This window comes from Sceloporus undulatus, unplaced genomic scaffold, assembly GCF_019175285.1.
Source record: "Sceloporus undulatus isolate JIND9_A2432 ecotype Alabama unplaced genomic scaffold, SceUnd_v1.1 scaffold_13, whole genome shotgun sequence".
Classification (NCBI taxonomy): Eukaryota; Metazoa; Chordata; class Lepidosauria; order Squamata; family Phrynosomatidae; genus Sceloporus; species Sceloporus undulatus.
Window position 1 is genome coordinate 4,740,278 of NW_024802935.1, and position 25,405 is coordinate 4,765,682.

At 40.2% G+C, this 25,405-nt stretch overlaps 1 protein-coding gene across 2 annotated transcripts in view; it reads left to right on the forward strand.

Moving 5' to 3' along the window:
• LOC121917248 (myosin heavy chain, cardiac muscle isoform-like) overlaps nucleotides 1-3,884 on the forward strand; it is a 115,973-nt gene extending 112,089 nt beyond the window's left edge. For both annotated transcript variants that reach the window (XM_042443015.1, XM_042443016.1), the window contains one exon: nucleotides 3,764-3,884. In XM_042443015.1, coding sequence (XP_042298949.1) covers nucleotides 3,764-3,781 — 18 coding nt within the window. In that variant the 3' untranslated portion in view covers nucleotides 3,782-3,884. The remainder of the gene's footprint in view (nucleotides 1-3,763) is intronic.
• Nucleotides 3,885-25,405: the final 21,521 nt, after the last annotated feature.

Below are 25,405 nucleotides of genomic sequence, written 5' to 3' on the forward strand. Positions count from 1 at the left end.
AATAATAATAATAATAATAATAATAATAATAATAATAATAATAATAATAATATCCCTAACCATATGCTGTACTGGCCTAGGGCTGATGGGTTTTGTACATCATCCAGAGGGCCACAGTTGCCCACCCCTGTTCTAGTGACTAAGGGCCTATCATTTTATCTTTTACACAGAGGAAGGTTTATATACAAATGACACTATGGGTTTGACTGTATATAGAACATTATAGGCCATAGTTGGGGAACCTTCAGCCCTCAAGTTGTTTTGGACCTCAGTTCCAATAATCCCTTAGCATCAGCTATGCTGGCTTCTGCTCCTGGAGGTAAAGTTGAAGACCTTGGATACCCAAACGTCTCTCCTTTCTCCCACATTGTAGATCATAGGAAACAATTTCACTATGAAATTTATTTGAAAGTTCTAAGCCAAAAGCATATTATCAATATGTTATTTAAGTCTAGGCTAAACTTATTAAAGCCTGCCTACCACATATTAATTATCCAGGCTAAATATTTTTCCCATGTAATGATACCTTTGGAAGGACTATAATTAATGTAAGAATTAATTCATAAAGTTTCAATCTAGGACTGGGAGGGCTGACAATAGATTTTGTTAGAATGTGGATTACACCCTAAAACATTTAAAACTGGCAGTTAACACCCTTAGTATTGGCTGATTTAAATTATTTTGGCAGCTACAGTTCATATTTTCTGAGTTTTTTATCAGCATTATTTTCTCTAATGATGGGTATTGTATTCACTAATGTACAGAATGAAAGCTCCCACAGAACAGTAGAGGCTAAGAAAGAGGCCTTTGCTGGCACAGTGCTTAATCATATGATGCTGTTGTCATGGCCACTATTCTGGAGGCTCCACAGGAGGACGCCAGAATAGAAAAGCATGAAGGCTTGCAGCCTGAGTGGAGCTGCAAAGCTTCTACTTTCCCATGATGTTTATAACAGGCACAGTAAAAACACAACCACTTCCTCCACAGGTGAGGACAGTGGCTGCATCTCCTGCAGCTTCTTGTTATGAGTTTACAACACTATAATAAAACCACAGTTTGATTTTGCAATGCAAAGTGGAGGTGGCAAATTCCAGCAACTTTTAGAAATACAGAGGCGGTTAATTGTTTGTCAAATCAAAACAGGAAGAAGCTGTGTGCAGGATATTGTGCCTCCTCTTCCTGTATTTCAAATATTACACAGTCATAACTATGAAAGGAGAATCCTGCTGGATCAGGTTAAAGATAAATCTAGTCCAGGATCCTGTGGACACACACATAGCTGTAGGAAGCCTACAAACAGGACATGAGGTTAACAAAGGGCTCGAACAGACAGGCAAAAATAAAGCTGTTTCAGGTCACTTTGGAGGTATACTGTTTAAATGACACAGGCATCTTAAGAGGCCAGAAGCTGCGCCAAAGCTATGCTGCAGTCCTTAGGACTGGAACGTGGCTTTGGCGTGACTCCGACCTCTTATCATTTAACAGCATCATTTAAACAGCAAACCTCCAAAGTGACCCGAAGCAGTTTTATTTTGGCCTGTCTGTTTGAGTGCATAGTCTGTTTCACATGTTACCCCCTGCTAGAGTTGGCAACTGACACTCACAGGTGTATTGCTTTTGATCCTAAAGAGAATTTGGAGAATGCTAGATTCTAGATAGCTCATTATTATAAAGTTGTGGTATTTTTTTGGAAGCATATAAGGTGACAAGGTTTAAAAAAAAAGGCTACATTGAACATCCAAAGCTCTGTTCTAGCAGAGGAGTTTGTTCTTCATTTCACCTTTCAAATTTCTATTCCACACTACCATACAGATTGGGTCGAGGAAATCCATAGAGATAAAATTCAAATATAAATTGCAGCTTTCAAAGTGTGTGTGTGTGTATGTATGTGTTTACTTAACATATCTTGCTACACCAGGCCTCTAGACTTCTTGGAAACTAAGGTTCTTCATAATTAAAAACATTCTTAATTCCAAATGGCCTACCCTGCCAACAGCTAATATTTGAAGAGACATATGCTGTGCTTTTTAATAATGTTGAAGATGTTCCAACTTTTATCATTGCAATGCTAGGCAATTATTAAGCCTCTCCCTTCTACAGAGCCATTTTCCTTCCACATTAACTTTTGAAGCATGGCTGTCTCTTATTTCTGCCCAGCGCTTTGCAAATTATTTCTCTTTTCCATAGGGTCTTGGTCTGCAAACTTTGGGCACCATGAAAAACAGCAAATTATTACTCACTTAATTTGTTGTTAAGGCATTTTTTCTAATAGGATGGAAACAAGATCCTTTTTGAATTTTCTCCCTCAGGTGCCAAAATAACTTGACTGCATTTAGCTATATTAATTTGGAAGAGTTATTGGTGGTTGGGGGCACCATTGATCTTTTTCTTGAGGCATCAGACTTCCTTGGGTTGTGTCTGCTTTTCCTCTTCCCCAAAAATATTTGGACTGGCTCGCTAAAACTTTTTTGTAACCTGACTCCCTATATTCTAGTTCAGTGAATTTCTGTACAGTGGTTACTACACACTTGAACCCCTTACAGATGTTGTAACTGATTAGAATACATGCATAAGGCAAGGATGTCCACTTCCAGTGGCAAGCTTCAGCCCTGAATTACACATGTCAGATTATCAAACAAGTACCCCCCCCTCCCTTGCTGCACATAGTGTATATACATACAGGATATTTCAGATGCTGAAATGAAAGGGCTTAGGCTCATTTCAGTCTTAGAACATCTACAAGTAGTGGCACGTGCTGGCTTCCATGGTATTGGGATGGTGAATTCACCCTAGGTTTTGTCTGAACTTAAAGGAACTAGCTTTAAATAGGTTTCTGAAATAGCTTCAGCACCCTGGATAGTTCCTTTAAAATTTAGATTAGAGCCCTGGATAGATTCCAGCTGCCATGGTCTGCATGATTGCAGCTGAATATGTGATCTTTCTTGCTTGAAAGCACTGAGTGTGGAGACAGATGGGAGGACTACCTCTAGAGTTGGACCCACACTGAATGAATTGAAGTTGTTTATTTTCCATTGTAGTCAATCTGACTTGAGCAATGATCAATTTGTCTCATCGATATCAATGGAAATGATGTTCTGCTAACTTAGACTGATTTCAGTCCATAGTGGTTTAGATGTAAGGACATTATTGCACACACAGAAATCACCACTGGGTGCTGCCTTCATCAGTTGATAAGCATGCCTGTGAGTACCATCCTTTGAGAACACTCAGACATTCTGTATTTATGTCTTACTGTGCAGAACACAAGAATTAAGCCCCAGCATTCTTTGCAACATAGTGAAATTATTCAAAGTTACTCCTTTACCATTATCTACATTAGTTTTACATGCCCCTCCCTCCATAAAAATCCCACTCCAGGTAGGAAATTCAGGACAGCTCTGTTAGTGAAACAGCATATTATGAAACAAAGGGTGGACGAATATCAGGAATCACAGTGAGAAACATATATTTTGTTTATTTGATCAGTGAGTATTTACTCAGAAATAAATTTCTCTTGTTCACTGAGTGGTATTATAAATGTTCTGAGGAGCCTCCTCTAACCTTGAGCTGTCCAAATGTGTTGGATTACAACTATAATCTTTCCCAGCTACCATTCTATTGGAGCATGATGGCAGTAATAGTCTACTATATCTGAACTGCACCATGTTGGGGTAGGCTGATAAAAAGACTTTTGCTATAAGAAGCAATGTAGTCATTTCTATTGTATTTCAACTACACTATCATCTTTTATTGTGTATTTCAGGTTCACGAGGAGGAGTAAAGGCATTGTACCTTGAATATGGTGTTTGCATGGAGGACATCTAGCTAATGCTGGATCAGAATAAAACAAACACCCTGAAAAATAAAGATAAAATTAATATTTACTGTTGTCCTTGCTATGTGTCTTTTTGAGTTGCATTTTTCCAGGCCTTCATATTTAGATATGAAAAATAACTTCTCTTCTGTTAAAATTTGGGCCCAGTACATACCTCCAGGAAAGCGCAGGGTGGCAGTGGCCTGTTTGGCTGCGGAGTGATGCTGCAGCAGCCAAACTGCCTGGCCTCCCTCCCTCCCCCCGCCCCCCCCCCCCCAAAAAAACCCCCAGAAAAACCAGGTTATTTTTGTGATGGAGCTGGCACATGACGAGTGGGTCATTGGTGCACTTGTGACATAAGGGACATGTATACGCTGTGCGTCCCTTATGTCAAAATGGCGGCACCCATGGGAATGGGATGCCACCATGATGCCGCTGCTGATACACCATAGGGTTCGGGAGCATGTGGTTAATGCACGCTCCTGAACCCTAGTATCGGCACTGCTATGCTCCTTTTGGCCCATCTCTACTGGGCCTTAGATTAATTCCAATATGTAGAGAGATCTTGTAGCACCTTTGAAACTAACTAAAGAAAGAAGTTGGCAGCATGAGCTTTCATAGACTTAAGTCTACTTCCTCAGATGCATTTCCTGTCAGCTTCTTTCTTTAGTGCTGATTCCACAGACTAACACGGCTATATCTTTGAATTAATTTCAATGTTCATTTTAGGGTGATGGAGCTAGCGGGACTGTGTTGGACAGGTCCCAACAACATCCCTAGATGTACAAATCAAATAATGAGATATGAATTATCTAGAGTCACTCCACTGAACACATGAGCCGAACATGCTCTGAAAATCTGGAGGCCTAATGTGAATTGTACCATCCCCAATATCAAAGCCAGACGTTCACTTTTGTTTTTATATTTTGGAGAAAGACAAAACAGTGTGCAAGAAGCCTAGCTGGTATTCCTTGAGGCTCCCAAGAATGGAAAAAGCAAGGTTTTTCACCAAACTTTTGTTTCAAAACAGGAGTAGGATTCTCTGGGTTTCAGTGAGGGCCTAACAGGCTATTAAAAGACTCCGGTAGTGAAATGCCATTTGCAGACCATGGGAATCTCACCCCTGGGTTAAGAGCATAATGACTAAAAACTGAAATGTTCTGGAATGCAAAAACACGCATAAATTGCTCAGGCCAAAATTCTCTGAGTGGTCTCAAGGGGAAGTATTTTGTTTATTTGTTTTGATGGAACTGACTCTGTAGAACCAGTCGGGGGTTCTTCTCCCTCTGCATACTCTTGCAAGCCCTCAAAATCTTTGAGGAGTTGTAGGAAAGGCAAAAAAAAGAGGGATATTTCTGCTTGTGCAACATTTGCTCCCTTCCTAAGTTTCTGATAATGCAAATACTTCAGAAACAGTAATATATCTAGTCCCACTTGAAGAAATAATTCCCCGTGGAGCATTTTAAAAAAGCAATCTTAGATAAGATTGGTCTGTCCCATTCATGACCTTAACTAGGCTTGTTCAAAGTCTTGTTTCACTGTTGCATTCCATCAAGATAATTCCTCTAGCTGGCATCTCTTCCTTCATATCCTGGTGAGCTGAGCTTCTGATGTGCTCTGTGCAGAATGCTGCAATGGAAAGTGGGCAGGTGTGCGAAATGACAGAGTGTTACAGATAGGCAATAACTCAGCAGTCATCCAGTTTGCAGAAAACAGAAATATTCAGATACATAAACCAGGAACTGCAGGAGAAATAGCAGGGAAACAGTGGCTGTTATTAAGCTCATCAGCGTGACCAATTTGATCACACAGGAAAAATACAAGATGTTTCCCACTTGTCAGTATCCTTTTGACTGATGATTCTCACTGTAAGGGGACATAACCTGGGACTGTAAATATATATGTAAAGTTGTTAACATAAGCAAAAAGGCATTTAGTTCTTAATTACAATTGGCAACTCAGGTAGGGTGGAGAACAAATCCTTCCTTCCTTCCTTCCTTCCTTCCTTTTTCATATTTAGGAGTAGCCTCACTGAAATCACTGGGACTTCAATTTGTCACGAGATATTTAAATCCCACCACCTAGTGAAGCCATGTAGTGGGATTTAAATATCCATGTGTAAGTCCGTGGATATGGTAGCCCCACAGAGTTCACTGTACACAGGGAACCTTCTAAAATGGAGCTGACTCTTTTAAGGGATATCTGTACATAGCTGTTAAGAAAATCCAGCATTTAGCACAGAATTCATGCTTAATCTAGAAAGAAGGCTGTCACCTTACATCTCAATGAGCCTGGTCTAATTTGCGTTTTTCTCCTGACAAGTGCTATGAATCCTTTTCTATACTGACCCTGCAATGCTAACACACACAAATAGGTTTTTATGAAACCAGACCAAAATAGCTTATAAAGACTAGTCAAATAGACCAACCCAATGTGAATGGCTCTTAACTGAGTACAATCTGTAATTTGCATAGGGAGGCAGCAGAGGAAGGATGGAAGAAAGTAAAAGCAGTGTAGGCAGGGAAATAACTCTTTACTGTAATTATATGGATGCAAATACAGTTGTAGTAGCAGAAGGGAATGAACAACATTTCACAGGAAAGGTGGGTTTTGGCAAAAGATTGGGGGAAAAAAGAGAGCTTGAGAAAGAAAGCAGTGGCATTTATTCTAGTACCATTAGTAGGACTAAGACAAGGAAGCGTATTTAGTGTTGTACGAAACTGGCTTGGCAGCTTTAAATGTTCTTCCATATGTTTTGTTAAACATAAATCAGCCATGGTTTCTGACAAGACATGAGGAAGTAATTATACACTAATGATTTCAGATGATTAGTGGCTTCATAGGAGTGCAACTGACAAAAAGAGAAAAAAAGGAAGTCAGCCTTTAACTTTGGAACATGTAGCCCTGTCACTGAGTTCCATTCTTCCTTGTCACTAGATAAAGTAGCATGAATGCATAATCTGTTTTCCATGGAGGACGGTCTTTTTCATTATCCAAGCTTTGTATTAAAACATGAGCTGCAATGTTTGTTCCAGCACTCAACTAGCACTTTGTCACTCTGGGGTTACACACTTCACACTGACAACACACAGACACGGTGGCAAAGACTTACTCACATTATTCTTAATAATTAACAGTGCTGTTAAGGATTTAGGAGTTTAAAATGGCTTGAATACTTCTAGAAAGGCTAGAGAAAGACAGTACCTTCATTTCAACTTACCTCACTCTTCCTCCATGTAAACTTTTTCCTCCTCCTCCTCCTCCTCCTCCTCCTTCCTAGCAGCTCATTCCCTAAAAATAAGTCCCAAAATCCGAGCTCATAGTAACTACAACAGCTGCTCCTAAAATCAAAGATTAATCTGAAAGACATTAATCTGAAAGAAAGATGCCCTGCTGGTGCAGTGGTTAAATGCCACTACTGCAGCCATTCACAGCTACAAGGTTGTGAGTTTGATCCCAGGACTCCAGGGCCCACTCAGCCTGGCATCCTTCTGTAGATCACTAAAATGTGTACCCAGCTTGTTGCTGGCAATTGGCTTACATGTTGTAAACTGCTTAGTGCTTAAGTGCACTGATAAGGTGTATAGAAATGTACTTGCTACTGCTATTGCTATATACACTATCTTTCACTGTAGCAAGAAAGGGCAACATAGTGTGTGTGTGTGTGTGTGTGTGTGTGTGTGTGTGTGTACACTTATTTATTAAAATATTTATATCTCCCCCTTTGTCTGAAGATCTCAGGTACAATCGAACCAATCTAACAAATTTTATAAAGTACAGTCTGCCCTTCCCTTACATGGGCGATCCGTTCCAGACCCCCCCCCCCCCCCGCGTAAGGGGAATTCCATGTATGCTTGAGCCCCATTTAAATGAATGGGGCTTGTGCACACGGCAGCACGGTGGTGTAGCAGCGCATATGCACCACATGCGTGTGAACCACTACTTCTTATAAGGCATGCTGCCCCTTTTCCCAGCACATTGTATATTTAGTATAAATGAAAATAATTTTTAAAACCTAAAAATATATTAACAGATTGAAAGGGTTTAAGTGGTTTAAAATAGCTGAAAATCGATTGAAAGCATTTGTGTGGGATGGTTTTGTATAATCAGTTAGGCCCCCAAGGCTTTAAACAACCATTTCTTTACTTAATGCCTGAAAAGGAGCAATATTGGTGCCAATAGGGCCTCCAAAGGAAGGGTGTTCCACAGCTGGAGTACCACAGTAGAGAAGCCCCTAACTCATGTTTTACACGGCATATCACTCTGACTGATGGGACACACAGGAAGGTCCACCAACAGACCTTAAATCTTGGGCAGATGCATATATGGAGAGATGGTCCTTTATTGAGGTACCCAGCCACTTGAGATTTAAAATGGGATCAGCAATGGTACCTGCTACTCCCATCCCATCCAACAGAGCTGCACCAATATCGAAAGTCATTCTTGTGCCAAGTTATTACAGGCCCAATCCTTTTCTTTAAAGTGGATTTTTTAAAGTGGATTTTTAAAAATGTAAATGCCAAGAAAAAGAATAAAGAAAATAAAGAAGTATAAATGTAAATGCCAAGAAGAGAATGAGCGGAAAATACATTAACTATTGGCTTCCTAAATTCCCATTGATTCCATGATCAACTCTAATTGGGAATAACAATTGGCTTTATGCCCATCCATAACATATATACATGTAAATGTTCTTGAAGCTTGCATTTATAAATGTGTGTGCACAGCTAAAGCAGTAAGATCTTCTAACTACTGAATAATGATTGGTGAATATTTGTCTTTCCAACCTTGGAGCATGAGTGTTTTAGCTATGCTAGAGCAACATGGTATAGTGATTTGACTCTGGAGACCAGGATTTGAATTCCCACGCAGCCATGGAAACTCACTGGATTACCTTGGGCAAGTCACACTCTCTCAGCCTAAAAGGACAAATCGTCTCCAAATTCTGTGCAGAAAATTTCATGATAGGGTCACCATAAGTTGGAAACAATGAGGGCACACAACAACAAGAGCACACAAAATTCAATCATGCTGACCGTCAGGAATATTATTTAAAAGGGAAAAAATGGTGAAAAGTATTTGTATGACTACCATTCTCTAATATTTTTGTAATGCAAAATTAGAGGGTTAAACCAAAGTGGAAACACTGCTGGATACAACCATTCTTTAATCTTACGGGGTTTGAATTCATTAACCTAAAGAAGATAGAGAAACTTGATTTCTGAAATGCTGCTTCTCTCTTATTCTTGATTATCTTGCTGTGACCAGATGCTTCCAGGGCTGATCCAAGACATATTTCTGCCTGAGTCTGAATAGCAATGCCAAGGTGTGCCAAAGCTAAAGCCAGCCAAATTATTTTGATACAGGAGGCCAAAAATCCTGTGAACAGCTCTCCCCCATCCCTGACAGTAAACACACACACACAGAGTAACTAGCTAACATTTTGCTGTCCTTTTATGACCTCTAAAGTCTGCAGCTTGAAGCAGCTGCCTCACTCTGGCTAATGGTGGGACTAGCACTGTATGTTTCCCGTCTCCATAGATCTGCATTGAGATAGAAAGCATCCTGGGAGGGAGGCATATGTGAAAGCACATATGCACATAACCATTAAAAACTACATAGCTTAGTATGACATCTAAAAAGACCCATTTTTTAAAAAAACACCCAGGTTTTGTAACAGTGCATTCTAGGCCATATCTCTTCCCGAGCTTCTCAAGATTCTCTGTATTGAAATAAAAAAAAGAAAGAAAGGATGGGATGGGATGGAAAAATGGAACCCAGCAATACCTTTATGATGAACTGCTTTATTTTAGTGTGAACTTTCATGGATTTCAATCCACTTCCTCAGATGCACTGATGGAGTTAATATTAAAGCACCAGGTATATAGCAGTTACATGTTGGTGAGGTTGCAATCAGAATGTAATAGGATACAGAAAGAGGCAAACTGTGACCCGACTATAAATCTTCAAAAGGTTGTATGAGATGATGCATGTCTATCAAGGTAGAAGTAATCCTGAAGTAGGAAAACATAATATATCTGCATACTTAGAGTCATTTCCATTGACTTATGTGTTGCTGTTGTGTGCCTTCAAGTCAACTCTGACTTATGACAACCTTATTCTAAGGTTTTATTGGGACAAAAATTATTCAGAGGAAGTTTTCCATTACCTTTCTGTTAGGCTGAGAGAGTCTGGCTTACCCAAGGCTGCCCAGGGTTTTCATGGCTGAGTGGGGATTGAAGCCCTGGTCTCCTGGAGTTCTTCTCCAACATTCAAATCACTGCACAATGTTGACTGCTCCCTTGAAATATATCTGCTTTATTCCTTAGTTCATCTAAGGAACTGGACTGAAATCCATGAGAGCTCATGTTAAAATAAACCAACATACTAACAACAGACTGCTGCAACAGACTAACAAGGCTATCCCTTTATTAATATATCATTCTATATTAATATTTTATTAGGGTAGTTCAAAAAGATTGGCTCTTCATGCAACAATATACATCAGGACAAGTGAGGTTTAGCTGCCTTTTTTCCTGTCTGTATGACTATGACAATTGGAAAGTGATGTTTTCCCCAGTGGTTTCAAAATGTCATTCTGTCCCTATGGAGAGGTTTTCTGTTTGTTTTCATTCAGAGTTTATTGTTTCATCTGACCATTTTCTTCAAAGACAAAGGAGAAGCTGTTAGAGCTTGTACTACAGGAAACATCTCTAGAGATGTTTAATCGAAAAACTCTGTAGTACGATTTCTGTAAAGTTTAAGCCAGCTATGCACAATTCTTAGGAGTTTGTTGCAAACAAATTGCAGAAAAAGGATATACATATGCTACTGTTTTCCAATAGCAGATTTGTTCTTGCTCTTGTCTATAGAATATTTCAACCATCCTGATTTTTTTCAAAAAAAATAATCCAAAAACTGCACTGGATGTGTGTGTGTGTGTGTGTGTGTGTGTGTGTGTTGTGTGAATATGATTTGGGATGGCTTCCTTTCTTCCTTCCTTCTCAAAGAAGGGAAGAGGGGAAATTGTCAACATTCATCAGGAAATTAGCTTTTAAAAGCAAAGCTTGCAGACAAAAATACTGGGAATATCATAGAATACTTACAAAGATAAAAACTATTTTCCTGCTTCAAAAAATATATTATTGCTAAGATCTTACACAGCTTCCCAATCAGACACATGAAACCCATCTTAAAAGCTAGTCAGCCATCCAGAGCAACAGAGGTCTGTGTTGTTGCTGTATGGGATGCTGCAGGATGACATGGCCACTTTCCTCCCATTGCAAACAACACTACAGTAAAGAGTTCTGACAGGTCCCTTCAGCATTCTTATCCTCTTCTTCAGCTCCCTGTAGCATCATTCATTGGCATGATGTATGACTGTCTTTTAAGGTGAGTTTCGGGCTCATTTGTGGTCATAGCAATACTCTTAGTGTCACAACAATCATAAATGAGAACACAAGGCAGTATGATGTCCCAAATTGGGTTCGTGGTTGACTAACAGGATGCCAATCCACATTTATTTACAGAATATTCAATACTATTCAGTCAATCAATCTACTTATCTATATAGTATTAAAATATTTATGTACTATCCTACATAGAGAGATCTCATTTTAAGTGTTGTAATAATTAGAAAATTTAAAGTTCAATATTATTTATTGCAGTAAGTTACAATCATGTTGTTATCTGCATATGAGTTGCTGCTCTTTTTATTCTCAGCAGTAAAGTCCAGTGGGCATAATCTTCCCAGGGCCAGCTCAACCATTAGGCAGACCCTCATGCAGCAGATTCTGAATTCCATAAAATGGAAATTAATGTTATTTACTACTTTATTACTATATTTTGATCATTGGGGATGATGAAAAGAGTTTATGGGCTGTTGTTTTTTTAAAAAAATCTCTATACCCAAGTACCCTGATTAACTTGTAGTAATGGGCACACCAGCCTAAGGCATCATAGCCTGTTTGGTCTTGGGTCAGCTCTGGTTAATACTCAGTTAGTAGCCCATCAACAAATACCAGGTGCTGTAGACTATGGGGCTCAACAGAGCAGCCATTAAGGCTGGCCTGGTGGTGGAGTAAGGCCTTGGCATCCACATGATGCATGCCATGATTTCACTCCCAGGCTGGCGTGATTCCGCATGCTGCTCCACATGGAGCGCAGCATCATGGCACTCCTCTGATGCTGCGTCTACATGACACAGCACCAAAGGAACGTGGAAAAGCTGTGTACTGGTGGCTATGGCACACTTTTCAGGGTGCAAAAAGGAGCTGCTTTTTACAGCTCCTTTTTGTACTGTGGAAAGGAGAGATTGGGGCTGTGGCATGTGGTTGCCACAACCCCAATCTGGCATAGATAAAGACAGCTGTAGGCCACCCCTTAGGGGTGGTCTGTACAGCCCCTATGTTTCAGAAGGAGGAACTGGCAAAACTATCTCTTGAGTAAGAAAACCCGGTGAAATGCATAGGGCTGCCAAATCGCCAGGCGATTTCATACACATAAACAACCAACACACTGAGTGGGGCATAGGACCATTTGCTGCTTCACCTCAGACAGCCTTGTGCTTTGGGGGTGGTCTTTGATCCTGCCCTTTCAAGGAAGGCTGCAGAAATAGAAACTCATTATAACACCCACCCACCCCAGGGGGGTGGTATCTATTTTATACAGCTAGGCCTCCTAAACTGTATGTACCCTACAGGCAAAACTATGAGAGACACAGGTCTAAGCAGCAGTTCTGTACTGTTCTCATTTTACACAGGGTGGATCTACCTATGGACACCAGCATGAAGTCCAGCATTGCGAAAATGATCAGAGCTTGGGGTATAGATAAGAATATAAGGTTGCAATGAATTAAATTATATGGTTGTGTCCATAGAGGCCAGGACTGAGTGTAGATTAGAGCTTTCAGAAGTTACTTTTTGGACTGTAATTCCACATATTCCTCAACCAATATGGCCACTGGAGTCTGACAGTTCTAGTGCAAAAAAGTAACTTCTCCACACTATGGTATAGATTTCCTTGTAGTGGGGGGCTGGCAATTTTTTTCCCAACATGCCATTTCCAATTGTGCTCCTTGACTACAATTGTTTCTTTCTGTAGATTAGATTCCTTGCAGATGTTTGTAACTATGTTTCCTTTCCCATATAGAGATGCTGCATTCTTTTTAATGGCATGCTTGGAACATTGTGACCTTGTGAGCCCTGGTGTGTGACAATTATTAATAACACACATACAATAATACAGTGCAGGTGTTATAAGTGTGTATTAGTTGGTTCAGTTCACTCAGCTTAGTGATTGTTTTCATTGTATCCAGAGCTGTATTCCAGTAAAAAGCTGCTGCCACTCAGTTGATGGCTATGCAATTTTAATGCGCTGGCACATATATTCTCTTGGGGATTTCTTCATGAAAAAAGGCTGTTCAATTTTTGTACTGAGGTTTGTGATCCAGCAGTTGATCTCACTTCTAACAGTGGCAGCACACATTTCTTACAGTGAATTGTTTTTGTCATTATCGGGAGAATAGACCAAGGCGGGATACAATCTCCAGACAATTGTCCTGTTACTTCTCTACAGCCTTTAAAAGGCAATGCATAAGGATCATAAATATTTAGAGAGAACATGATTGTAGATGCAGCCTAGTAGAACTGAGATTCTGGATGCTGCAGAAGAAAGCACTGTTAAATGTATGCACTCTGATAATGTTTTTATTTGTCTTGTTTGAAAGATATATTAATCGGTACAGACAGGGTCAGTTACATCATCCTTGCTTCAGCATACATATACATCCTCACGGCACAATTAGATAAAACACCAGAAGAGTCCTAATTGGATCTCACACTTTTTTGGGGAGGAAAAAGTTCAAAACAGCCCAAGGGATCATAACATCTTTTTCATCAGCAGGAACATTTTTAATAAGATGAACAAGTAAATATTCACCTTACCCTATTTCCTTGATCCAAAAAAAACCCTCCAGCTGTTATTCGCTAACTTGGAAAAACCATACGGTTATGATGGGTTATTTTGATCTGGGAAAAGTGTTGAGGAGAAGGGTTAGAAATCCAATTAAATAATAATCCTGGGTCTCTAATTGTCTTGGTCTAGTCTGTCCCTCAGAGGTGCATTTGTTTGTTATTAGAAGCCTTCAAGTCAACCTTGAGTCATGGTGACCCTTTGAACGAAACATCTCCAAGCTTCCCCTGTCCTCTCCCTCTCTGCTCAGGTCCTGTAAGCTCAGGCCCATGGTCTCCCTGGTTGAGTCCTTCCATCTGGAATGTGGTCTTCCTCCCTTTTTACTGCCCTCCACCTTCCCCAGCATATTTATCTTTTCGAATGAGTTGCACCTTCTCATTATGTGGCCAAAGAATAACAGCCTCAATTTAGTCATCTTGGCTTCCAGGGAGAGTACATGCTCGATTTGTTCTAGGACCCAATTGTTTCTCTTTTTGTGCATTACGTCTTTGTTTTCTTGCTTGCCAAGAATATGAGTGCAAATACAACAATAACAACAGTAAGTATGATGTGTTAACAGTGTACAGCATAGATGGTCAACTGTTGAAGGGTAGAATCACATTAGCCTTGTGGGAGACCTTGGTCTCCCAAATCTTTGTTGTTGTTGTTGTTCTCCAATGTCTTCAAGGAGAGTGGGCACATTTTTGCTATATTTCTGGGTCCACTGAGCCATTTTAGGCCCAGGAATAGCTTTTTAAAAAATAACAATAGGAATTCACTAGGAATCACTTTTTGTTCACTTCTTTAAAAAAAAACAAAAAAACAAGGCCCCCACTGAACCTCAAATGGTAAAAATGTGGGGAAATGCTTCCATGCCCCTTAGAGGGTGTTAAGAGCATTGAGGGACAAAAAAAATATTGTTGTTGCTGTTGTTGTTTTATCCCTGGGGAACCACAAAAACAGCCCTGGGGGCCCATATCCTTCAACATTTCCCAGATGGAAACTGGGACATGTAGTCAAGCAACAATGGAGAATGGTTCAGATGGCAAAAGTTATGAATGAGGCTGCACACACAAGCAAAGAGAGGCTGCGGCAGTTTGCTTTTGCCTGTGCATACTGAGAAGGCCATGACCTGCTCCCTCCTATCTTCTCTCTCTACTGAGTTAATTTGGCACAAACACATTGAATTCAGTTTGCAGCAATGGAAGTAAACTGTGTACAAAGGGAGAACGTGTGAGAAGATGAGAAAAGCTAAGGCATTTTAGAAGCAGATGAAAAAAATTGGATGTCAGACGATTAATTGGGACTGTTTTCCAATTTCCTAGACAGTAGGAGAGTATGGGGGGCCAAACCCAGCCTGGGACATTTTGCTCATAATGTATGCTTTTTCTGGGTGTGATTTAACTACAAAATTAGTTTTGCAAAATAAAAAATGTAGGGGAAAAAAAAGACTGAGTGAAATCCAATATCATAGAATCATAGAATCGTAGAGTTGGAAGAGACCACAAGGGCCATCCAGACCAACCCCCTGCCATGCAGGAAATCTCAATCAAAGCATCCTCGACAGATGGCCATCCAGCCTCTGTTTAAAGACCTCCAAGGAAGGAGACTGCACTGCACTCTGAGGGAGTGTGCTCCACCATCCAACAGCCCTTACTGTCAGGAAGTTCCTCCTGATGTTAAGGTGGAATCTCTTTTCCTGCAGCTTGTATCCATTGCTCTGTTTTCTGGAGCAGCAGAAAACAAGCTTGTTCCCTCCTCAATATGACATCCTTTCAAACAGGGCTATCATATCACCTCTTAACCTTCTCTTCTCCAGGCTAAACATCCCCATCTCCTTAAGTCGTTCTTCATAGGACATGGCTTCCAGATCCTGCATCATTTTAATTGCCCTCCTTTGGACATGCTCCAGTTTCTCAAGGTCCTTTTTGAATTGTGGCACCCAGAATTGGACACAATATTCCAGATGGGGTCTAGTGATCTAGACACTATACTTGTATTGATGCAGCCTAAAATTACATTGGCCTTTTTAGCTGCCACATCACACTGCTGACTCATGTTCAACTTGTGGTCTACTTGGACTCCTAGATCCCTTTCACATGTTGTCTCCTTAAACCAGGTGTCCCCCATCCTATATCTGTGCATTTCATTTTTCTGCCCTAAGTGCAGTACCTTACATTTCTCCGTGTTAAATTTCATTTTGTTAGCTTTGGCCCAGCTTTCTAGTCTATTCAGATCATTTTGAATTTTGATTCTGTCCTCTGGAGTATTAGCTATTCCTCCCAATTTGGTGTCATCTGCAAATTTGATAAGTATACCCCCAATTTTTTCATACAAGTCATTGATAAAGATGTTAAATAGCACTGGTCCCAGGACAGACCCCTGTAGGACCCCACTGGTCACTTCTCTCCAGGATGAAAAGGAGCCATTGTTGAGCACCCTTTGGGTTCGGCCAGTCAACCAATTACAAATCCAGATAACAGTTACCTTGTCTAGCCCACATTTTACAAACTTGTTTGCAAGAATGTCATGGGGAAACTTGTCAAAGGCCTTACTGAAATCAAGATATACTATATCCATAGCATTCCCTTCATCTACCAAGTTGGTAATTTTATCAAAGAAAGAGATCAGATTTGTCTGGCATGACTTGTTTCTCTGAAACCCATGTTGACTTTTTGTGATTATGGAATTGCCATATCAAATGAGTGCATATATACTGACCAGTGAAGCCACTCTTTTCTCTCCTCCACTTGAGTCTACCTAAACCTAAACTGTTCTAGAGAGTTCCAAAACCATCTGGAAGTGATTGTGGGATGTGCAAATGGAAGCAGGTGGAAGGAATGGGTACCTATTCTGCCAGTGGTTTGCATTAATCGACACTGCTAGATTTCACCCATTGTTACCAACTTCTATGTTTCCAAGCAGCAACACTGCTTTTGTTTGGATTCCTTTTAGAGGAAAGGAAGATTTAATGTGTTTTTATATAGACAAGATGAGCATAGGTAGAGGCAAATAACATGCATGCCCCTATCAAGTAGCTGAACTGCTATCTGACATCAGATCCCAAGAGAGAAGGATCTGTATTGTGGTGTACAGTATCTGTATACCAGCAGACTCTTTATTTCTAAAATTGTTCCACCGCAATACTACACATAGTTGCTGGTGGGCTTTCTCTTCCCTTTAACTAGAAGAGAGTGTCACTTGTCAGGAAGGCAAACATTTTCCAGCAGGTTTAGTCCACCACATTCGAGTGATGAAGAGAGTGAGGATCAAAGTAGACATTACATAAGCTAATTCTACCTTGCACATATGTACCTTTTTGTTACTCTCTCTCTCTCTCTTTCTATACACACACACACACACACACAGACACACATTCTGTCCATTATTAAAATCTATGCTGTCAAAGGCTTTGCTGTAGTGAGACAGAGAGACCCAAGGCAGCTCACAGATAAAACCTATAAAATTATTATAAAATGCAAATAATTAAAACATCTATATATAAATTATTACATAAAATATATACAATAAAATATAATATAAATTCACATAAAATTCTGGGGCTATACAGACAGCCCGGTAAGTGGCGGCTCTATGCCGCTCCTGGAAGTGCTGGATTGGGAACCAAAGTAACTGCACGCGCAGCCCTGTGGCCCCAATCCAGCATTTTTCCAGACCAAAGAGAAGCGGCAAAATTCCGCTTCCCTTTGGCCCGGAAAAGGGGTGCCCTTGCAGCTTCATGCCACCTGGCACCCCAACCCTTTAAAGGAGAAAGGGGAGGCCGTGTAGTGGCTGTGCCAATGATCCGCTGTGAGGAAGAAGCTGCCTAAAGCATCTTCTTCGTTGCAGCATCATAAGAACTGCAGTGCAGCCCTATGATGCCTCTTCCTGTGCACGACGTGCGGATGCTGCACATTGTGCACATCATCATGGTGGCCCCCGTGTAGGTGGAAGGCCGCCATGATGGCAGCACTGGCACGGACTAGGGCTTGGGCATGTGTGGTTGCTCCGTGCTCCTGAGCCCTAGTATCGCTGCTGCCACGCTGCTTCCTGCCAGTATGTACTGGCCCATAGTTAAGTTAAAGACAGACTAAAAACCCACCTGCACATAAAACTGCCCTACTTTGTACAGAAAGCCTTCTGACGTAAAAATGTTTTTGCCTGGGGCAAAAGGCCAGCAGGGAGGGGGCCAGCCTAGCCTCCCAAGGAAGGACATTCCAGAGGGTGGGGGAAGCCACTGAGAAGGCTTTCTCTCATGTCCTCATCAGGCGAGTCTGTGATCTTGATGGGACCGAGAGAAAGCCTTCTCCTGCAGATCTTAGAGCTCTTGAAGGTTCATATGGGGAGATACGGTCTCTCAAATAGTCTGGACCCAAACTGTGTAGGGCTTTATACGTCATGACTAGCACTTTAAATTGTGCCACCACTCGCTCCAGAACTTTGCCCCAAAATGGCATATTAGATACTCTTGTGTGCTGCATTAGCCATTGTATATTTGCAGTGTGATCCCTAGTGCCTCTTCATTTCTGGAACCCAGCTTGCACCTCTGCAATTTCTCATTCCACACACAGTAGGAATCTTTGCACTAGAATTTTGATCCTGAACCTGTGGGACCTGAGCAGAGCAGTTGAGAAGAGGGGGTCCTGTGGATGTCTCATTCATGGGATTGCCATGAATCAAAGCTGACTAGAAGAAGGCAGTTAACAACAACAACAAAAACAACATATAAAAAGATCTCATGAAGACTTTACAAAAGCATTAAAACAGGTCAGACAGTTTAAAAACCAGTGAAATAATTTAAATAAGCTAACAACATATTAAACCACATAATGATTTTTAAAAAAAAACCTTAAACTTTTTTTTAAAAAAACTATGCATAAAAATATTTATGTTGGATTTATGAGGCCCAAGGCCTTGATTGAACAGGTGAGTTTTATACTTATGGCACATTGGCTTATATCTTATGTTGCTGATATGGAGTGGCAGTGGGTTTTCACCAATAGGATTTCTGACAACTTCCCTGTTCACCATCAGCCCTTCAGGGGGTTTCAACATTAAAGAGCAAATTTTCTAACAAAAAATATTCTCACAGAAAGAACAGTAACAGCCACACTTTTGTGTCATCTTCCAAACTTTCTGTAAAACTTTACTCCCACCGCTTTACTCGATCCATGTCTTCTTCCACACCTCTCCACTCAGCAGTATTAGTATTTTCTTGCATCAGTTCAAAAGAGCATGAAAAACAAAATCTCACATGGCAATCAACTATTAATTTGAAGTAAATTTCTCCATTTGTTATCTGTACTTTGCTAGAAATATCTTTTTACACATGGTGTGAGCACCATTATCAGGATGAAACTCTATCCATAGATGTATGTACTGAATTCCACATGGTTGGAAAGTGTTTATGTCAACTTTAATACAATTACACAATCGTATTAAAGAATTTCGTTGTATTACACCAGGAAAAGGATACAAGTCAATGTCGACATGGAAAATGCTATCGGGTACCTGACATTCCGTAAACTTTCTCTGTTATGAAGGCCAATATGCATATAGATTGAGCATCTAAAAGGGAGAATTATATTTTGACACAACTGTGGCATTCTGAGAAACAATGTTTCAGTGTTTTGTATAGGGACACAAAAAAATAAGCAGCAAATTTATTTGTATCTTACACAAGTTTTGTCCAAGATATTTTACTATTTTGCTCTTCAATGAAATATACAAAATCCAACTGCTCCAGCCTAGCACCATTGCTGAGAAACCAAACACAGTGGCAGTTGACCTAAAACTGATGGCACAGTTGTATCCTCCACTTTGCCTGAGTGTGACATCCACTCTTCATCACCTCACCTCTGTTTCAAGACTGCTGGCACCTTTTGCCTCTGCCATCCAAGTTACAGAGATTGGTATTCCCTCCTTCTCTCTACAATAATCAAAGTCCCCAAGGATTCACCATGTCACTCTAATAGGCCCATCTTCCAACAACCAGCAACCCTATTGTGGTGGGAGAAAGTTGGGATTAGACAAATACCTGGCTTCTTCCAAAGCTAGGAACACCATAGCCAGAAGCAGACCAATGGCATCATCTGCTGATATCTTCAGAAGCCCTCAAGAGATGTTGAAAGATGATGTCCTCACCCTGCATCTGGCTGTGGAAACATAGTTGGATGCTTCTCTGATCCCTCCTGCTCTCCACCAGCCATGGAACAGCCATTAGAAGACGGCTAATGAAGTGATATGGTGAACCCTTAAGTTGGTGACACGGGATCCATAGTGAACTTCCCCATGCAAAACTCTTACACTATGCCAAACTATGTGAGGTCTCAGCCATTTTGTTTCCCCTTTGGGTCACTCTCCCCTCCCAGTTCCTTACTTCAGCAAGCAGACTTGCAAGTTAAGGCCATATTTACCTTCCAATGACCAATTACAAAACAATACTGTTAAAGAGACACAATCGAAGAGAACAGTATGCTGTGACAAACAGATGCCTTTCACCACTAGAGGGAGTATCATTGCAAAAAAAATGCTATTGTCTGATTTCATTCTGAGCTGCATCTCTTACCACCATGGTGAGCAGCACAGAAAATTCATGTTCTGAGAATCAACCACCAACACCATGTAATGAACACATGCATTAAGCATCTCCAGACATCTGAATACCAGCTGAAAAATTAGTGGAAAACTGAGAATGCAATATGGTGGCCTCCTGTCATAAGCATTACTAGAAATCTCTCCAGGACTGACCTAGACACTGATGCTAAAGAAAATGGGGCGGGGGTGGGAATGTGCAACTTTACAGACAACATAACAAATCTGATAGCGACATAAACCCAATGTTTGTGTTATTCATATATAGGGCTCTCCCGTTGAATCAGCAATGGGGTTATAGTATTGGTGCTGCACCAATGTAAGTGTAAAGAATACAATCATCCATAAATCTGAGAAGCTCTGTGTCACTGGAGCAGCTAGCTGTGTAAGCATCTTGATGGTGTCACTTTGCCACATGTAAGAAGATGATCCCAGGCAAGCATACTTTTACATATGACCAAAGGATAGCATAGGGAAGGACTCCTGATTAGGAGAATATCCTGTAGGTGAATATCTACATGCAAGTAGCATGTGGATAGTGTTCATGTGATATTGATTCCTGTGTCAACTAAGCAGCATGAGTTCTATACTACAGGCAGGTACAAGAGGCAATTAACAAGTTTTCCTACAAAGCAGCAGATGTTATTTCACCTCAGATTCCCAAAGAGGGACTTGGCATCCCAAAGGCACTTTCAGGCCTCTGTGTTTGTTCATCCATTCATTCTCTTTCCCCTTCTCACTTTAATAAGAGTACTGTGTTGAACATGTGTTTAATAATTTTTCTTTCATTCATTTTTGTTCCTTTTATATAATTATAAAGCAAAAAAATCAAACAAAAAAAGCTTGTTGGTCCTGTTGCCATGTTTAATGAATGGACACCATGTCTCTAGGAAAGTTCAATTTGGTCTCAGTCCTTTAATTGCTCTCAGGTCATTCAAGAATTTTCTATTTTTAATTAGCTAATATTCCAAAGTTTTGATCGGTGTTTGGCTATTTCTGGTTGCACTGCATGAAGCAACAGAACAATTTTATATGAGACATCTTTATTTTTACTAATAAATGCATTTTTACCAATAAATACTGATAATAGTGCCTTTCTGCTGACAGGTGAAGACAAATTTAATTTATTTTATTTATACAGTCCTTTTAATTTTAATTATGGAACTATAATATGTGTGTAAAGTGGTGTGCTTTCTGTATATATATGTTTAAGCTTTCATTGAAACTATGTTTTAAATATGTTTTTAGTGTTTTTAGCTGTCTTTAACCATGGTTCCAAAACACACTGAGATCGCTTTAATTGCCCTGACTCAATGTGATGGAATTCTGGGAACTATAGTTGTGTGAGACATTTAGCTTTCTCTGTCAGAGAGCTCTGGTGTCACAATAAACTACAGCTCCAAGGATTCCCTAACACTGAGCCTGGGCAGTGAAAGCGGTCTCAAACTGGATTATTTCTGCAGTATGTTTTGGACTATGGTTTTAATCATGATGATATTTGGTTTTTAAAACTTTTGTAAATTAATGTTTAAGATGGACTTGTAAGCCATCTTGAATACCTTTTTGGGAAAAAGGCAGAGTACACATTAAATGAATAAATACATAAATAATAAAACATTAAATGTTTACAGCCCTGAATATTTTGATTCAGAAATCTCAGCAGATCTCAACAGATGATGTAATAATTCCACATCTGGCTATGAAGACATGGCCAGACACTTATGAAATCCCCCTCCACCAGTTGTGGAACCAGCTTGGGCAGAATTGCAGCAGGTCAAGTATGAGAGTTGCAGTTTTTTTGTCATTGTAAAGAAAGGAAAGGAATACCAGCCAATAAATGATCAAGAAAAGACATACCCAGGCATACACCTGGGTATGCGACTAACAGGATGCCAGCCTTAGAGCTAGCTACAAGACTGAAAGCAGGTAATGGTGAACACACACACACACACATTTTTGGTGTGTCTTTTTACTGGGTGGCTTTGTATGTATGTATATATATATTTGACTGGGTGAAAAATTGCCTGAAAAATGGTCTCGAAAGATTTTTAAAATGGGGGATTCAGGGGCTTTGAAGAATTGACAGGGGACTTTGGGATACAAACATGCAGTCCAGGGATTGTATGTAGGCCACAGAGTTTCCTTTCTTCACCCCCCTGGCTTAATCTGAGGACAGTTCTCTGCCTCCAGGCTTGTTCCTCCTGGTGCTTTTTTGCTTTTCTCTAGTGGAACAGAAGTCAGCATGGAACAGTTGGGACATTCAGTGTCACTCGTTGTTTTCTGCCACCCCACAGGTTTCTAGGAACACATGTGACATAGGAATCTCACTAAACTGAGACAGAACTGCCCCCCTCTCAAAAACCTGAGCCATCTTAATGCAACTGTTCATTCTTTCTCTCCTAGACAGGCCATGTCAAGCAGACTGACCAACATGGACACCTGGTGAAGAATGCAAGTTGGTGGATGGAAGGAAGCCATTGAGAAGAGCAAACTGACTCATTTCAGATATAAGTATAGAAGGAAATTTCACTACTAAAAACAAGTGGATTTGCTAAGTGGGAAGAAGCTTTATCGCATGAAACCAGTGGGTATTAAAACTTGTCTAATGTTGAGTGACAGACCTGGGTGGAAACTGGCAGATATTTATGGATATAAACTGACAGAGAAGCTCAGAGGCCAGTGAATGTTGAAGCTAGAGGCTTATGGATGTTTGTGGATGCAAGCCAATACATGTTTGCCTTTTGAAGCCAGCTGACAGAGGTTAAGTGAATATTTCTGAAAACTAGAATGTGTTTTTGAATGGAAGACAAGTGGGTGATGGAATAAATGGTATCCAGTGAACTTTCCTGTTTGGATATTGACATGGATGTGCTCATGTGCATGTATGTGGGACAAAGAATGTAATTCGGTGATTTCTGTTCTTTGTGCCAATGCACGTGCAGAAGATAGTGTCATGATACTATATGGTTGAGGTAAAGATTCAGAAGCTGGGGAGTTCAGTTTCTGGATGAGGAGTGAATGTGATAGAATTGGTGAATATTCGTGGATGGAAATCAGCGGAGGCTGCTAGACAGAATCCAAAGATGGTGACAAGTTCTGGTGGAGGGGAATAGATGTGCTGGTCCTGTTACCATGACTGTTTGTCTTCCATAGATGAAACGCTTTGGCCCAATGTGTGATCTGAAGATCTGTGATGCAGCCATGCAGCTGAAGCTAAGCAAGTCTTGGCTTGCTGAACACATGGATGGGAGACCACCTGGGAAACCAAAGTAAAGCATCTGTCTTCTACAGTGTGGGAAATAAATGTAGACTTTGTTTTGATTGGCAAAATCAAGCATGCCAACTAAAGCAGAAGCAGAAGCGAAGTTGAGAGTAATGCAGGGATGCACAGCAGGGAAACAGCACATCACTCTTGCCCACCTCATAATAATATTGCAGTCTCAAAAACATTACCAAAACAGATTCTAAATACATTACCAAGAACCTTGAGAATGATACACAAGAGGAAAGCCTTTCTGAAAGGTGAAGAAAATTCTGGGGAATCTGAAGGCAAATTTCTACAGAGTATAAACTGCCATTTTCCTGGAGATGGGCATATTGCCTTTGAAGATACAAGATTTATAGGGAAGGAACAGTACAGTAAGCATCTGCATTACAGGCAAAATGTTCCCACTAACATCCAGCAGAAATTTAACATTATATTTATCAGGCAGATGTGTGTGTGTGTGTGTGTGTGTGGCCAGTATAAATGTGGAACGCGGGGATCATTTCACTCAGTGCTCACATGCATATAAAAATGACATTGTTCACAGAGGAAAGCAATTTTAGAACATGTTGGATGCATTTTGTACCATCATCAGTCTTTATCTTGGTAAATCTCGAATATCTGCCACACGCAGGAGAAAATGTAGGAATGCCAGGAGTGTAGGAAATGTTATGTTTATCCATCAAATGTTGTAAATCACTGGAATGTTCATTCTAGTAAATTATTTATAGAGAGGTTATTAAAAGGTCCTTTTCTGTATTGCCTGTTCTTCAGAAGTCAGGCTGGTGGTAACCAGAGATGGTAACTGGAGGTGGTAACCTTTTCACTTATGTTTCCTGCTTAGTGAACTTTCTACACAAGAAAATTTGCCTGGTGCACTTGCAGTTATGGTTCAGGTGTTAGGGCAAGGTTGTTTTTTCACTCAGCCATTTTAGTCGGTTTAAGGCAGAGCCCTGAAAGTTTTCAGACTGAGGAATGTTATTCTGTTGCCTTTTAGTGTGTGTGTGTGCATGTGCACACAACCACACATGTGGTTTCCTGTTTCACAGTTTTATAATTTTAATAATTTTAATCTGTATCTGTCAGGTTTATCCTTAATAATTTGCTGTTAAATTCTTTATTTATAATAACAAAAAGCAAAAGACAATGTGTGTCCATTTGTGTCTGTTTCTCTGACATAGATTCAAGACCATGAAACCGAGACACCTGAAACCTGACATGGATACTAAGGTGCTCCTAAGTATCTGGAGCTTTCAGTCATTTTGTTTTGAAAAATTATTAATTAACTTTAGTTAATTAAAATTGGTCTGTAGCTTGCAGTATCATCTTCCAGCATTGTGTTACATTACCCTTTCAGACTACACAGTTTATAGCACCATGGGTACATCTGTAATGGGTACATATAACTTTATGTGCTGCAGCACCATTCATGGAAAACCAGGATATGTAGTTTTACAAGGTCTTTATCCTTCTCTGTCAAAGCAGGGCTGGTGCCTCATAAAACTACAAATCCCGGGGTTCTGTAGGGTGAAGCCATAGCAGTTAAAGTGATGCCCAACTGAATTATTTGTATAGTGTAAATGCACCCCTTGATACCACTACAACTTCCATGGTTCCATTTTATGAAATTCTGAGATTTGTAGTTTGATGTGCCCCTTTCTGGCAGAAAACAGTAAATATGTTATTTTAAAAACCTGACAAACTCCAGGATTCTGTATGATGATGCTACACCTGTAAAAGTGGTATCAGTGTGTTATAACTGTATAATGTGAAAGAGATGT